This window comes from Gekko japonicus, unplaced genomic scaffold, assembly GCF_001447785.1.
Source record: "Gekko japonicus isolate JY-2015 unplaced genomic scaffold, Gekko_japonicus_V1.1 scaffold3525, whole genome shotgun sequence".
Classification (NCBI taxonomy): domain Eukaryota; kingdom Metazoa; phylum Chordata; class Lepidosauria; order Squamata; family Gekkonidae; genus Gekko; species Gekko japonicus.
Window position 1 is genome coordinate 93,161 of NW_015161516.1, and position 12,551 is coordinate 105,711.

Sequence of the window (12,551 nt, forward strand, 5' to 3'; positions counted from 1 at the left end):
TCTCAGAAGCTGAGCAGGGTCAGCTCTGGCTAGTATTTGGGTGGGAAACCACCAAGGAAGCCCAGGGTGGCTACGCAGAGGCAGGCAATGGCCAACCACCTCTGAACATCTCTTCCCTTGACCTGGATGGCCTAGGCTAGCCCGATCTCATCAGATCTCAGAAGCTGAGCAGGGTCAGCTCTGGCTAGTATTTGGGTGGGAAACCACCAAGGAAGCCCAGGGTGGCTACGCAGAGGCAGGCAATGGCAGAGCACCTCTGAACATCTCTTCCCTTGACCTGGATGGCCTAGGCTAGCCCGATCTCATCAGATCTCAGAAGCTGAGCAGGGTCAGCTCTGGCTAGTATTTGGGTGGGAAACCACCAAGGAAGCCCAGGGTGGCTACGCAGAGGCAGGCAATGGCCAACCACCTCTGAACATCTCTTCCCTTGACCTGGATGGCCTAGGCTAGCCCGATCTCATCAGATCTCAGAAGCTGAGCAGGGTCAGCTCTGGCTAGTATTTGGGTGGGAAACCACCAAGGAAGCCCAGGGTGGCTACGCAGAGGCAGGCAATGGCCAACCACCTCTGAACATCTCTTCCCTTGACCTGGATGGCCTAGGCTAGCCCGATCTCATCAGATCTCAGAAGCTGAGCAGGGTCAGCTCTGGCTAGTATTTGGGTGGGAAACCACCAAGGAAGCCCAGGGTGGCTACGCAGAGGCAGGCAATGGCCAACCACCTCTGAACATCTCTTCCCTTGACCTGGATGGCCTAGGCTAGCCCGATCTCATCAGATCTCAGAAGCTGAGCAGGGTCAGCTCTGGCTAGTATTTGGGTGGGAAACCACCAAGGAAGCCCAGGGTGGCTACGCAGAGGCAGGCAATGGCCAACCACCTCTGAACATCTCTTCCCTTGACCTGGATGGCCTAGGCTAGCCCCATCTCCTCAGATCTCAGAAGCTGAGCAGGGTCAGCCCTGGCTAGTATTTGGGTGGGAGACCACCCAGATAGTTCAACATTTCTATGCAGAGGCAGGCGATGGCAAAGCGCTCCTGAACCTCTCTTCCCTTTAATACCCCGTGGGGGTGCCATGACATCACACAATGATGAGGCATCGACCTGGATGGCCCAGGCTAGCCTGGCCCAGTCTTGTCAGATCTTGGAAGCCAAGTCTTTGCATGACAGTCAACCGAGGTAGTCCAGGGTGGTTATGCAGAGGCAGGCAAGGGCAAAGCGCTGCTGAACATCTCTTCCCTTTTTATTTTTTATTTTTATTTTTTATGTAGTTTTTTTTTAATTTATTTTTTCATTCCCCCCCTCCATTTTTCATTCTACACATTCGTGCCACTCTTATACATTTCATAACGTAACATTTTCCTATCTTCTATAACATTGTCCTCTTCTAACTAGCCTAATTTCATATTCAAACTATCTTCTTTATCCTCAGCCAGTCGTAAATTATTCTCCCCCTGTCCCAGAAAAGTTCTTCCGATTTATTTTGTAGCTCTACATTTAATTTGTCCATTTCTGCAACTTCCAGGATTTTATACTTAAGTTCTTTTATAGATGGTATACTTTTAGTTTTCCAACGCTTTGCTATCAATATTCTTGCCGCTGTTAAAATATAGGTAATTATATGGTTGTGTTCTTTTATTGTGTCCGGTATCATGTTAAGTAGATACGTTTCAGGAATTAACGGGATATTAGTTTTTAAAAGGTCTAAGAATATTTTATTTATTTTTTTCCAAAAAGTTTGGATTTTTTTTACATCTCCACCAGATGTGGAGATATGACCCTGTATTTTTCCTACATCTCCAACATATCTTTATGTAAAGTTTTGTGTATATTACATATTAACTTTTGTCCTGTACACTACATATCACTTTATAAACCCTCCCCCTCCCCCCACCCATCCCTTGCTATTTCAGTTCACAAGTCCTTTGATCCCAGCCACGGGCACAAAGTCCGAATCTTGCACTGAATGTCTTTTCTTCCTTCTGTTAGTATCCATTCTAGGTAGGTCTTCCATTTCGTCCTGATTTCTTTGGTCTTTTCTGCCCATATGGTCTTCCGGCTCAGCTTCGCAATTATGTCCGACTGTATGAAATCAAACAAATAATTATGCCAGATTTCTACTGTCCATTTACTCTTGTCCTTCCAGCCCAGAGCAATCACTCCTTTACTAGCTAATATCATGGCTTTAAATGTAGCTTGGTTCTCCTTACTTACTGCTGGGTTCCCAATTGTACCCATTAGCATTAGATTGAAGTTTATGGTCAATGAGACTTTGCGTATTTTCGCTATAATTTGTAAAATTTTTGCCCAAAAGGCTCTAGCCTCTGGGCATTCCCACCACATGTGGGAAAACCAGCCCTTAGCCTGTTTACAGTGCCAGCACATGGGACTCGCTCCTGGGAACGTGTTTGCCAATTGCGCTGGTGTTTTGCACCATTTTGTAAAGGATTTATGCTCCATTTCATTACATTTGATCACTTTAACTTTCTCTATTCCCTTCATAGTTTTGCTTGCCATGTTTTCTGTTATCTGACCTTCTTTCATCCAAGTTTTTTGTAAATAGGATATTGTCTTATGAACATCTCTTCCCTTGACCTGGTATGGCCCGATCTCATCAGATCTCGGAAGCTGAGCAGGGTCGGCCTTGGTTAGTACTTGGATGGGAGACCACCAAGGAAGCCCAGGGTTACTACGCAGAGGCAGGCAATGGCAAAAACCACCTCTGAATGTCTCTGGCATTGGGGACCCTAGAGGGTTGCCATAAGATCTCCCCTCCCCCTAAGTCAGATATTGATGGTGGTTGCAAGTGCGGTCAAGGGGCAGCCGACTTATAAGCAACCCTGTAGGCTTTTCAGTCAGAACGATCAGCCCTACCCCACCTTCCTGAGTAGATATAAGTTACCTGCCTACCATTTCCCCTCTCACCTTGACATGGAGAGTACTCCCTCTTTCTGTGTGATACATCTGAGGATGCCAGTGTCAGCAAGCTGCCATGGTGTTTTGTGTGACTTCTGGTTGTACATATGTGATCCCTGTCCCTGCCAGCTGACCTATGTGTTTGCCTGCTGTAATGCCAAAGTAAAACAACTGGAGGATGTGAGGGGGAGAGTATGCTTCGCTGCCAGCTTGTTATTTCTCAAGCCTGAGAACTGCACCTGTGTTGTGTCTACTGTTTGCCTGGTTCCCAAGATCTGAGCAAGGAACCGTTTTCTCCTGCCCGCCGGCGGGAACGTTATCCATTGGTTCTGTATCTAACTTGAATCCCTTTATCATGTCTGCCCTAACTGCTGGTCCCCAGTTCTAACAAAGAACGTGTTTGAGTGTCTTTCCAATGCTTTGAAATAAACTTTGCTTTCTTTGAAACGTGGATTTATTCTCGATGCTTGGGGATCCAACAGCCAGTCACAGCTGCTGGCGAAACGTCAGGTCCTACAATGCCAAGACTACGGCCAGACAGCCCGGAAGATCTACAACAGCTAATAATTTTTCCAGTGCGTCCTTGTACCTGCTTATAAGAGCAGTAAGTAATGCCAACCCCAGTTTCGGGTCTAACGGAATTAGGTCAAAGGCACTGGAGAGATATAAACATCTTGTCTTGTGGGCTATTTGTCTTTAGGCACAGAAAGCCAACTTGGTGCTGGAAGATGGAACCAAGATGAAGGGCTACTCCTTCGGTCATCCGTCCTCTACTGCTGGAGAAGTTGTGTTCAACACTGGCCTCGCTGGGTAAGGGAGAATGACCAGTTGGTCATATTCCGGATTATGCTCTTATATTTCAGTACAAACAAAACACTGCCCATTTTTATTTCATGGAATGGATTGATGGGCCTACAAACCGTTTGGAGAATTGGGGGGGGGAGTTGTTGTTCTTCACATACTTATGATTCTCTTCTCCAAAATCTTGCTCCCCCCCCCACCTGGAGCGATTTTTAGGGTTTAATGCATTTGTATCCAATCACTGGTATTACTGTGATACCTCAGTGTGCCCAGGTTTCCACTGTACCCAGGGGTCATTTCATAGAAAAAGAGGTGCAGGAGCTCATTAGCATAACTCATTTGCATATGCCATGCCCCCTGACCTCACCGGAAGTGTGTCAGAAGGCAACACCCACCGCTCAGGCTCCACCGGACTGTTTTGGATTGCAAGCTATTGGGGGGGGGGGACGTGCAGATCTGTCCTCACAGAGGAGGGAGAGCTTGTACCTGAATAAAACTTGGCCTTAAAGATGCCACTGGACTGTTTTGGACCGTGGGGCCGTGGGGGGGGGCTCTGCAACTTACCTGGCTGCTTCTTGCTCTGACTAAGGGCTGCTGGGAGCAGGGGGTGGGGCTTGTTGCATGTGCCCGCCCCCTGGGCTCTTTACTGCCGGAGCTCCGCTCCTGTGCGCTCCTGCAGGAAAGGACCCCTGTCATACCATCAAGTTTCCAGTCCCATTACCAGAGCATCGCCCAGCTACGTGCCTACGTCACGTCTGGGCGACGGAATAGTGCAGCGCCTGTGTTCCAAGCAAGAATCTTCCGGTGGGGAAGCATGTGTCCCCCGCTGGATCGTAGGTAGGTACTTGGGAACCCTATTGGTGTCAGAGTAGTAACTGAAACTTTATCTCATTTCCTGTTTAGTTGTCACCTGTGTTCTTGTATAAAAACCAATTTCACACTGCCTTCCAGAGAATTCCAGGAACAAGGCTGGATGTCAGCTCCTGATTCCCTTCTCAAAAAACTAACAAACAAACAAAACTCTTTGCTGTACAGAGTAAAGTTTCCCCAGCAGGGAAACTCTCATCAGCTGGGAGCCATTTTCTGACAGCTGCAAGCAGCCTCCTCCAACAAATACACAGAATAAGGCTGTGAACAGCCTAACAGCCTGTTGATTAATTGGCTGCCTGATCACTACCGGCAAACAGGAAGTGAGCCGAACTGGCAAGTGTTCGAGCGTCTCTACTTGTGGTAGCTTTTGGCTGTCCCGGTATGCAGATATTGTATGTTATGTAGGTGTGGCGAGTCAGTTTTGTGGTCGTGATCTCTTTCATATGTGGGTGATTTTTGACCAGCGTCCTGCAAGAAGCTGAGGAAGCATAGCCACCATGTATAGACCTTGCCATTTCTGTGTATAAATATATGGATCTGGGAAACCAAAGTGTGGTTTCTCTGGAACGGCGTACCGTGGCTCTGTTTCTGCTGAATGCTTGTCTCTTTCTCACCCCTGCTCCCCTTTCACTCCTGAATTGTAAACTGCTCGTAGAAAGTGCGTGTCGCTTAGTGTGTGAAAGTGCGTGTCACTTAGTGTGAGTCTGTGAAGCATTCTGCTCCTTAATCGATTCCTTATCACAATCATGTTATTAGTCACATTTTATTGCTTAAGATAATTGAGAGTGTTTGTGAGGTTTCCACGAAGGTCAAGTGGGAGCTCGTCCTGGAATGGCAAGAGGAAAGAGGCCATTTCAGGCCAAAAGGCTAGCAGGAAGAGGGGAAGGGAGGGTGTTCCTCAAAAGAGGACGCAGAGGAAAGACAGTGAGATTGTGTTCGTGGTGCCCAAATGTCTGGATTTAATTCTTACTATTCTTATTTTCAGAGTATCAAATGATTTTTTTTAATGGTTTTATTTTCTTTAATTGTTGTATGCACTTCTTGGTGAGACTCAAGGCGCATTACAAAATATTTCAAGAGGGTAGCCATGTTGGGCTGCAGTAGAACTGTTAGATTTGAATCCACTTTAAGAAGAGCCCTGCTGGAAAAGCTGGAGCGTGTCCAGAAGAGGGCAACCAGGATGGTGAGAGGGTTGGAATCCAAGTCTTAGGAGGAAAGGCTGAAAGAGTTGGGTCTGTTTAGCCCAGGAAAGAGAAGGCTTAGAGGGGACAAGATTGCAGCCTTCAGGTATTTGAAGGGCTCTCATGTAGAAGACGGAGCAGATCTATTCTCTCTTGCTCCGGATTGCAAAGCTAGATCTAATGGGTGGAAATTACAAGGGAGTCGTTACTAGCTCAGTATCAGGAGAAACTTCCTAACTGTCAGAGTGGTTGAGCAGTGGAACAGACTGCCTCGGGAGGTGGTGGGTGCTCCTTCGCTAGACGTTTTCAAGCGGAGGCTAAACGACCGTCTTCCGGGTATGTTGTAGGGCTCTCTTTTGGCTATGCTCCTGCAGAGTGCAGGGGGTTGGACTAGATGACCTGCAAGGTCCCTTCCAACTCTAACATTCTGTGATTCTATGATCAGACCAGTGGTCCATCTAGCCCAGCATCCCGTCTCACACAGTGGCCAACCAGTTCCTCTGGAGGGCCAGCAACAGGGCAGAGAGGCCGAGGCCTTCCCCTGATGTTGCCTCCTGGCTCTGGGATACAGAGGATTAGTGCCTCTGAATGTAGAGGTTCCATTTAGTCACCATGGCTAGTAGCCACTGACAGACTTTATCCTCCATGAATCTATCGAATCCCCTTTGAAAGCTGTCTATTCCTGTGGCCATCACTACATCTTCTGGCAGCGATGTCCACATTTTAATCACTCTCTATGTAAAGTAGTGTTTCCTTTTATCCTACTGCCCATTAGCATCATTGGATGCCCTCGAGTGACCTCGAGTTCTAGTATTTTAGGAGAGGGTGAAACGATTCTCTTTGTCAGCTCTCTTCACCCCATGTTGTGTAATTTTAATAACCTCTCTCATGTGTCCCCGCCCCGTCCCTTTTCTAAACGGAGAAGTCCCAAACTTTCCTCGTAGGGAAGGGGCTGCAACCCTCTCGTCACCTTTGTTGCCTTCCACTGTGCTTCTTCCAGCTCTGTAACAACATAAGAAGCTTTTTAGAGTCAACGCTGCCTTCATCAGACACCAGTAGGAATGGAGACTTGTGTCTTTTTATCCCAGTCAGAAGGTGGGAGGGGCGTTTCAAAGGAAGCGAAGGGACCATGCACACATTGTAGGCAGCCTGACGAGAGCAGAGAGGCAATTCTTAGGGGCATTTCCATCCACCACTTCCCCTCTGCTCTAATCAAGCTGATTTGACTCGATTCCTGCCCTGAAAACCTTGTTGGTCTCTTAAGGTGCTGATACATTTACGTCAAAATAGCTTTAAAAATTCATTCAGGCAGCGTAAGACCTCCAGGAAACAATGCAGTAGGACCAATGGTCATTTCGTAGGAAAAGAGGTGCAGGAGCTCATTTGCAGAACTCATTAGCTTGACTTATTTGCATATGCCACACCCCCTGACATCACCGGAAGTGTGTCAGAAGGCAACACCCACCGCTCAGGCTCCACTGGACTGTTTTGGATTCCTAGCTATTGGGGGTTGGGGGGAACGTGCAGATCTGTCCTCACGGAGAAGGGAGAGCTTGTACCTGAATAAAACTTGGTCTTAAAGGTGCTACTGGACGGTTTTGGGGTGTGGCACATGCCAGGGGGTGTGGCACATGCAAATAAGTTATGCTAATGAGCTATGCTAATGAGCTCCTGCACCTCTTTTCCTACGAAATGACCCCTGATGTAGGCCAATATTGAGCATGGTTTTAGCATTGGTGCAAGTTCCCTTGGCCCTCTCTTACACACCCAGGGAAATGCTGATTGCCACTTTGGGGTCAGGAAGCAATTTTCTCCAGGTCAGTTTGGCTGGGGATCCTGGAGGTTTTTAAAAAAATGCAAATAAGTTATGCTAATGAGCTATGCTAATTATCTCCTGCACCTCTTTTTCTACGAAATGACCCCTGATGTAGAGCAATATTGAGCATGGTTTTAGCACTGGTGCAAGTTCTCATGGCCCTCTCTTACAAACCCTGGGAAATGCTGATCACCATTTTGAGATCAGGAAACAATATTCTCCAGGCCAGTTCGGCCGAGGATCCTGGAGGTTTTTTGCTATCTTCTGGACACGGAACAGGGGTCACTGTGTGTGTGGAGGGGGAGGTATTTGTGAATTCCCTCCCTTGTGCAGGGGGTTGGACTAGATGGCCGTGGAAGTCCCTTCCAACCCTATGATTCTGTGATCCTATACAAACTCCAGCCTTGGTGTGTGCAAACCACCACAAGACGAGAAGAGCTCTCAAAACGTTCCACACTAAATTTCAGCGCAAGAAGAGATCTGTTTGCGAGGTTTTGTGGTCTGAAGGCGATTATTTATACTTTTTGACAGCACTAATTACTGGCTGTGTTAATATACCTGCCAACAAGCAGCTGTTTAATATAGATCAGGATGATGGAGGTTCAGCTGAGTTTTCTTCCCTGTGATAGATGATGGGCAATAAATCTTGTCACATCACAAAAACCGAGCAGCACCTGATGGATTAATTCCCCTTCAACGGTGGCAGCCCAGTGACTGAAACTGTATTTATTTATTTGCGGACCATTCTTTGTGGTGGTTTTCGTGCGGAGTGGCTCCCATTTTTGTCAGAACCCACCACAATTGAACAAGGCTGTTTGCCCTCTTCAGATACACATCTCGGGAGGAGCATGTGGTCCCTGCAACGCACTCAAGACATGTAGTCACTGTTTCATTTGAATTGGGCAACACGTGGATTTTCCATGCACATACATCTTGAATACATGCGTACAAATGGAAGCTGTACAAACATGGAAAATCCACGTTGTCCAGTTCACCTGAAAAGGTAACCAAACGTATTGTGTGCATCGTGGGGACCAATGGGATTCCAGTGTGCAGTGGAACATTTAAGGTTACCCTTTTGCTCATGTACCAATGCATATATTCATTTTTAGTGTGCCTCAGAGACCCAGTTTGGTGTGATGATTAGGAGCACGGACTTTAATCTGGGAGAACCAGGTTTGATCCCCCACTCCTCCACATACAGCGGCTGGTGGGACCTTGGGTCAGTCATAAATTCTTTCAGAGCTGTTCTCTCAAGGGCAGTCCTCGAGAGAGCTCTCTCAGCCCCACCTACCTCACAGAGTGTCTGTTGTGGGGAGGGGAAAGGAAAGGAGATTGTCAACTCCTTTGGGTGGTGAAGGGCAGGGTATGAATCCAATCTCCTCTTCTTCCTCTTCTTCCTCTTCTTCCTCTTCTTCCTCTTCTTCCTCTTCTTCCTCTTCTTCCTCTTCTTCCTCTTCTTCCTCTTCTTCTTGCATAAGGGTCTCAGGCAGGCATACTGTGACTTCACCCCCTTTATCTGCTTTGCTGAGCTTTGGCAGTTATCAGAATGGAGATGCAACAAACCAAATCTCCTTGCACAAGTTTTCGAGAGTTGTGAGGCTCCGTTGGTGCTAGCTTACAACTCTACAGCACCATCAGTTAAGATTGAAATACACCAGGCGTGGCTGGTAATGTGGTGAGGGCGTTGGCATCGAGGCAGGGCATCTTAGGACATGCCCCCAGTCCAGAAGGAAACAGAGGGCAGGTGGGGTGGTGGTCTAAATATACCTTGATCGATTTCACACAAGAGTTGCGCTGCGGCCGCGCCTCCCTTTGCCCTGCTTCTGTCGGTCAATTTCCCACTGGAAGCTGCATGGCCGCATTTTGACGTGCGGCTTCGCCCGATTTTCCCCACGGTTTCGTGATCCTGTTTTTTGAGGATCACCGAACCGTCGGGAGAATCGGGCAAAGCTTAACATACCCAGGCTCCTTCAGCCTTTCCTCAGAGGACTTGGTCCCCAGACCCCTCCCCATCTTCGTTGCCCTCCTCTGGACACACGTTCCAGCTTTTTAAAAAATTTATTTAATTTATAATTTCAAGTTATAGCCCTCCCTCCCCGCAATGCGGGCTCAGGGCGGCTCACAAATAGGCATACGCCAACACATATAACAGTTAAAACCATAAAAACCATTATTACAAAATTACAACATGTTAAGTGCTCTAGATGTTCTAAAACAAAGGCTTTCACCAAGATGGCGTGTCATAGATAGTATATCCACTCAGTGTTATCAGCTCCACGTGGCACTCTCGTTCTCCTTTCCCAGGGCCAGTTAATCATGATGGTACGATAGTGGCCCAATTTTGCCCCAATTACATTAGTCAATTTCCTACTATTTGCTGCACGGCCACATTTTGCCCCGCAGCTTCGCCCAATTTCCCCAGCGTCTACTCAATCCTCAAAAAACAGGATCGAGTAGATGCGGGGAGAAATCAGGCAAAGGCCCTGGCCTCTTTGGGGCCTGGAATCTTCAGGAGATGTTGCGTCCCCGATCGTAGTGCTCGCAGGGGAACATGTGGGGAAAGGCGGTCCCTCAGGTATGTTGGACCCCGGCCTATAGCCTTCTTAAATTGTGGTGCCCAAAACTTAACACAATACATTAGGTGAGGTCTAACCAGTATTGCTTAGTAGTCTTTGTGTTTTTAATTGAATTATTTTATCCTTCTAATTATATTTTTAATTGTTCAGGTGTTTTACTGTTCTTTATGTTTGCCACCACGTGGACCCTGATTATGTGGAAAGGTGGCATAAATAAAATAAAATAATCTTTAAATAAATAGATTGGGGGAAAAATGCCCCTAGTCTTGGCAAGGGTCTCCCCCATGCTTTACAATTCAGAACACTGTCTGTCTTAGAGTCCTCATTTGCCCTCCTTTTCTCCTGACTAACCTGTTGGGCCACAGCCAAGACCAGTGGACTGTAATAACTCAGTTCCAATAACTCACTGGGGTGAAAGTCCACAGCTGTCTGCGTGGAAGGAGAGGCCTTATTAATTAATTAATTAAGCACCCTATCACAGCTTGCGCCAGGCTCTGGGCGATGTACGAGGCATGATGCCATAAAATATACAAAAACACCGAGGTTCAATATATAGCATAATAATAATAATAATAATAATAATAATAATCTTTCAATTTATTAATCGCTCAATCCTGCAGAGCTGCTGGCTCTGAGCGATTTACAGCTACTCATAAACACACAGGACTAACAATGATTCAAAGGGGTAAGGGAGGACAACATATAAATCTTTAAATCACACACGTTTGCAGCCGATGGGGAGTTTGTTCAGCTGTAGGGTCAGACATGTTCCAGACAGCATTTTTCCGCTACGTCAGCTTTCTCCAGGTCTGCTTCGAGTCGCAACGCCACACTGCCACTGCCTGGCCAGAATGGCCCATTACAGGCTTCCTTGATGCCGAAGAGTTCTTTCTAGGCTTCCGATCTTATGAGCTGGACATTCCGTTCTCTGGCTTACACCTCCCCCACCGGTGGGGTTTAGTGTGCCCACCCTCTCTAAGGAGTGGTACCCAGTTTATCTACTCGCCGAAGCTTTTGAACCGCTGGGTAGACGGAGAGCTGGGGACAAGGCTGGTAGCTCACACCAGCACGGGGCTAGAACTGACAGCAGTTCTGTTCAGCTCAGATGTTTTAACCAGAGGATAAATGGCGATTTCCTGTAATATCATTTACGGTCGGGTCGGATGCTTAGATAACTGCGATGTGAGACAGGAGGCTGGACTACGTGGATCACTGTCTGTTCCAGCATGTCTGATATTCTCATGCAACGCGTTAAGAGGCATGGTGTCCCTCTTGCCCAATTTAGCAAGTCAAAAAAAGTAAGCCACCAATGTGGTGTTTCGCTATGTAAATATTTTGTCTGTGTTTTATTTCTCTGCTTTAAGGTGGGGCTTCATATGTATGTTGCTGTAGTTTAAAAGGCAGGCCTCTAGAGTAAGAAACTCCCCCTTGAAGCTAGAAGGACCAAACTATCATACTTGGGTCACATCAAGAGAAGACAAGATCCACTAGAACAGACAAGAATGCTAGGAGAAGTGGAAGGCAGCAGGAAAAGAGGAAGACCCAACAGGAGAAGGGTAGACTAAATCAAGGAAGCCACAAAGGGCCTCCCCTCCGTCTGCAAGTCCTGAGCGAGGTCTTGCAATAGGCTTGCCCAGTCCCCCCGGGGGGCGGAGAAACCCCCGCCCCAGAGGCCCGTTAAGAACATAAGAGAAGCCAATGTTGGATCAGGCCAAAGGCCCATCCAGTCCAACACTCTGGGTCACACAGTGGCCAGAAATACCAGGTGCCATCGGGTCGGATGCTTAGATAACTGCGATGTGAGACAGGAGGCTGGACTACGTGGATCACTGTCTGTTCCAGCATGTCTGATATTCTCATGCAACGCGTTAAGAGGCATGGTGTCCCTCTTGCCCAATTTAGCAAGTCAAAAAAAGTAAGCCACCAATGTGGTGTTTCGCTATGTAAATATTTTGTCTGTGTTTTATTTCTCTGCTTTAAGGTGGGGCTTCATATGTATGTTGCTGTAGTTTAAAAGGCAGGCCTCTAGAGTAAGAAATTCCCCCTTGAAGCTAGAAGGACCAAACTGAGGCTATCGTACTTTGGTCACATCGTGAGAAGACAAGACCCACTGGAACAGACAAGACTGCTAGGAGAAGTGGAAGGCAGCAGGAAAAGAGGAAGACCCAACAGGAGAAGGGTAGACTAAATCAAGGAAGCCACAAAGGGCCTCCCCTCCGTCTGCAAGTCCTGAGCGAGGTCTTGCAATAGGCTTGCCCAGTCCCCCCGGGGGGCGGAGAAACCCCCGCCCCAGAGGCCCGTTAAGAACATAAGAGAAGCCAATGTTGGATCAGGCCAAAGGCCCATCCAGTCCAACACTCTGGGTCACACAGTGGCCAGAAATACCAGGTGCCA

At 47.5% G+C, this 12,551-nt stretch overlaps 1 protein-coding gene across 1 annotated transcript in view; it reads left to right on the forward strand.

The window, feature by feature from the left end:
• LOC107125788 (carbamoyl-phosphate synthase [ammonia], mitochondrial-like) overlaps nucleotides 1–12,551 on the forward strand; it is a gene marked incomplete at its 3' end in the record, with an annotated part of 90,389 nt that overhangs the window by 39,490 nt on the left and 38,348 nt on the right. Inside the window, exon 3 of the mRNA XM_015429251.1 lies at nucleotides 3,611–3,720. Coding sequence (XP_015284737.1) covers nucleotides 3,611–3,720 — 110 coding nt within the window. The remainder of the gene's footprint in view (nucleotides 1–3,610; nucleotides 3,721–12,551) is intronic.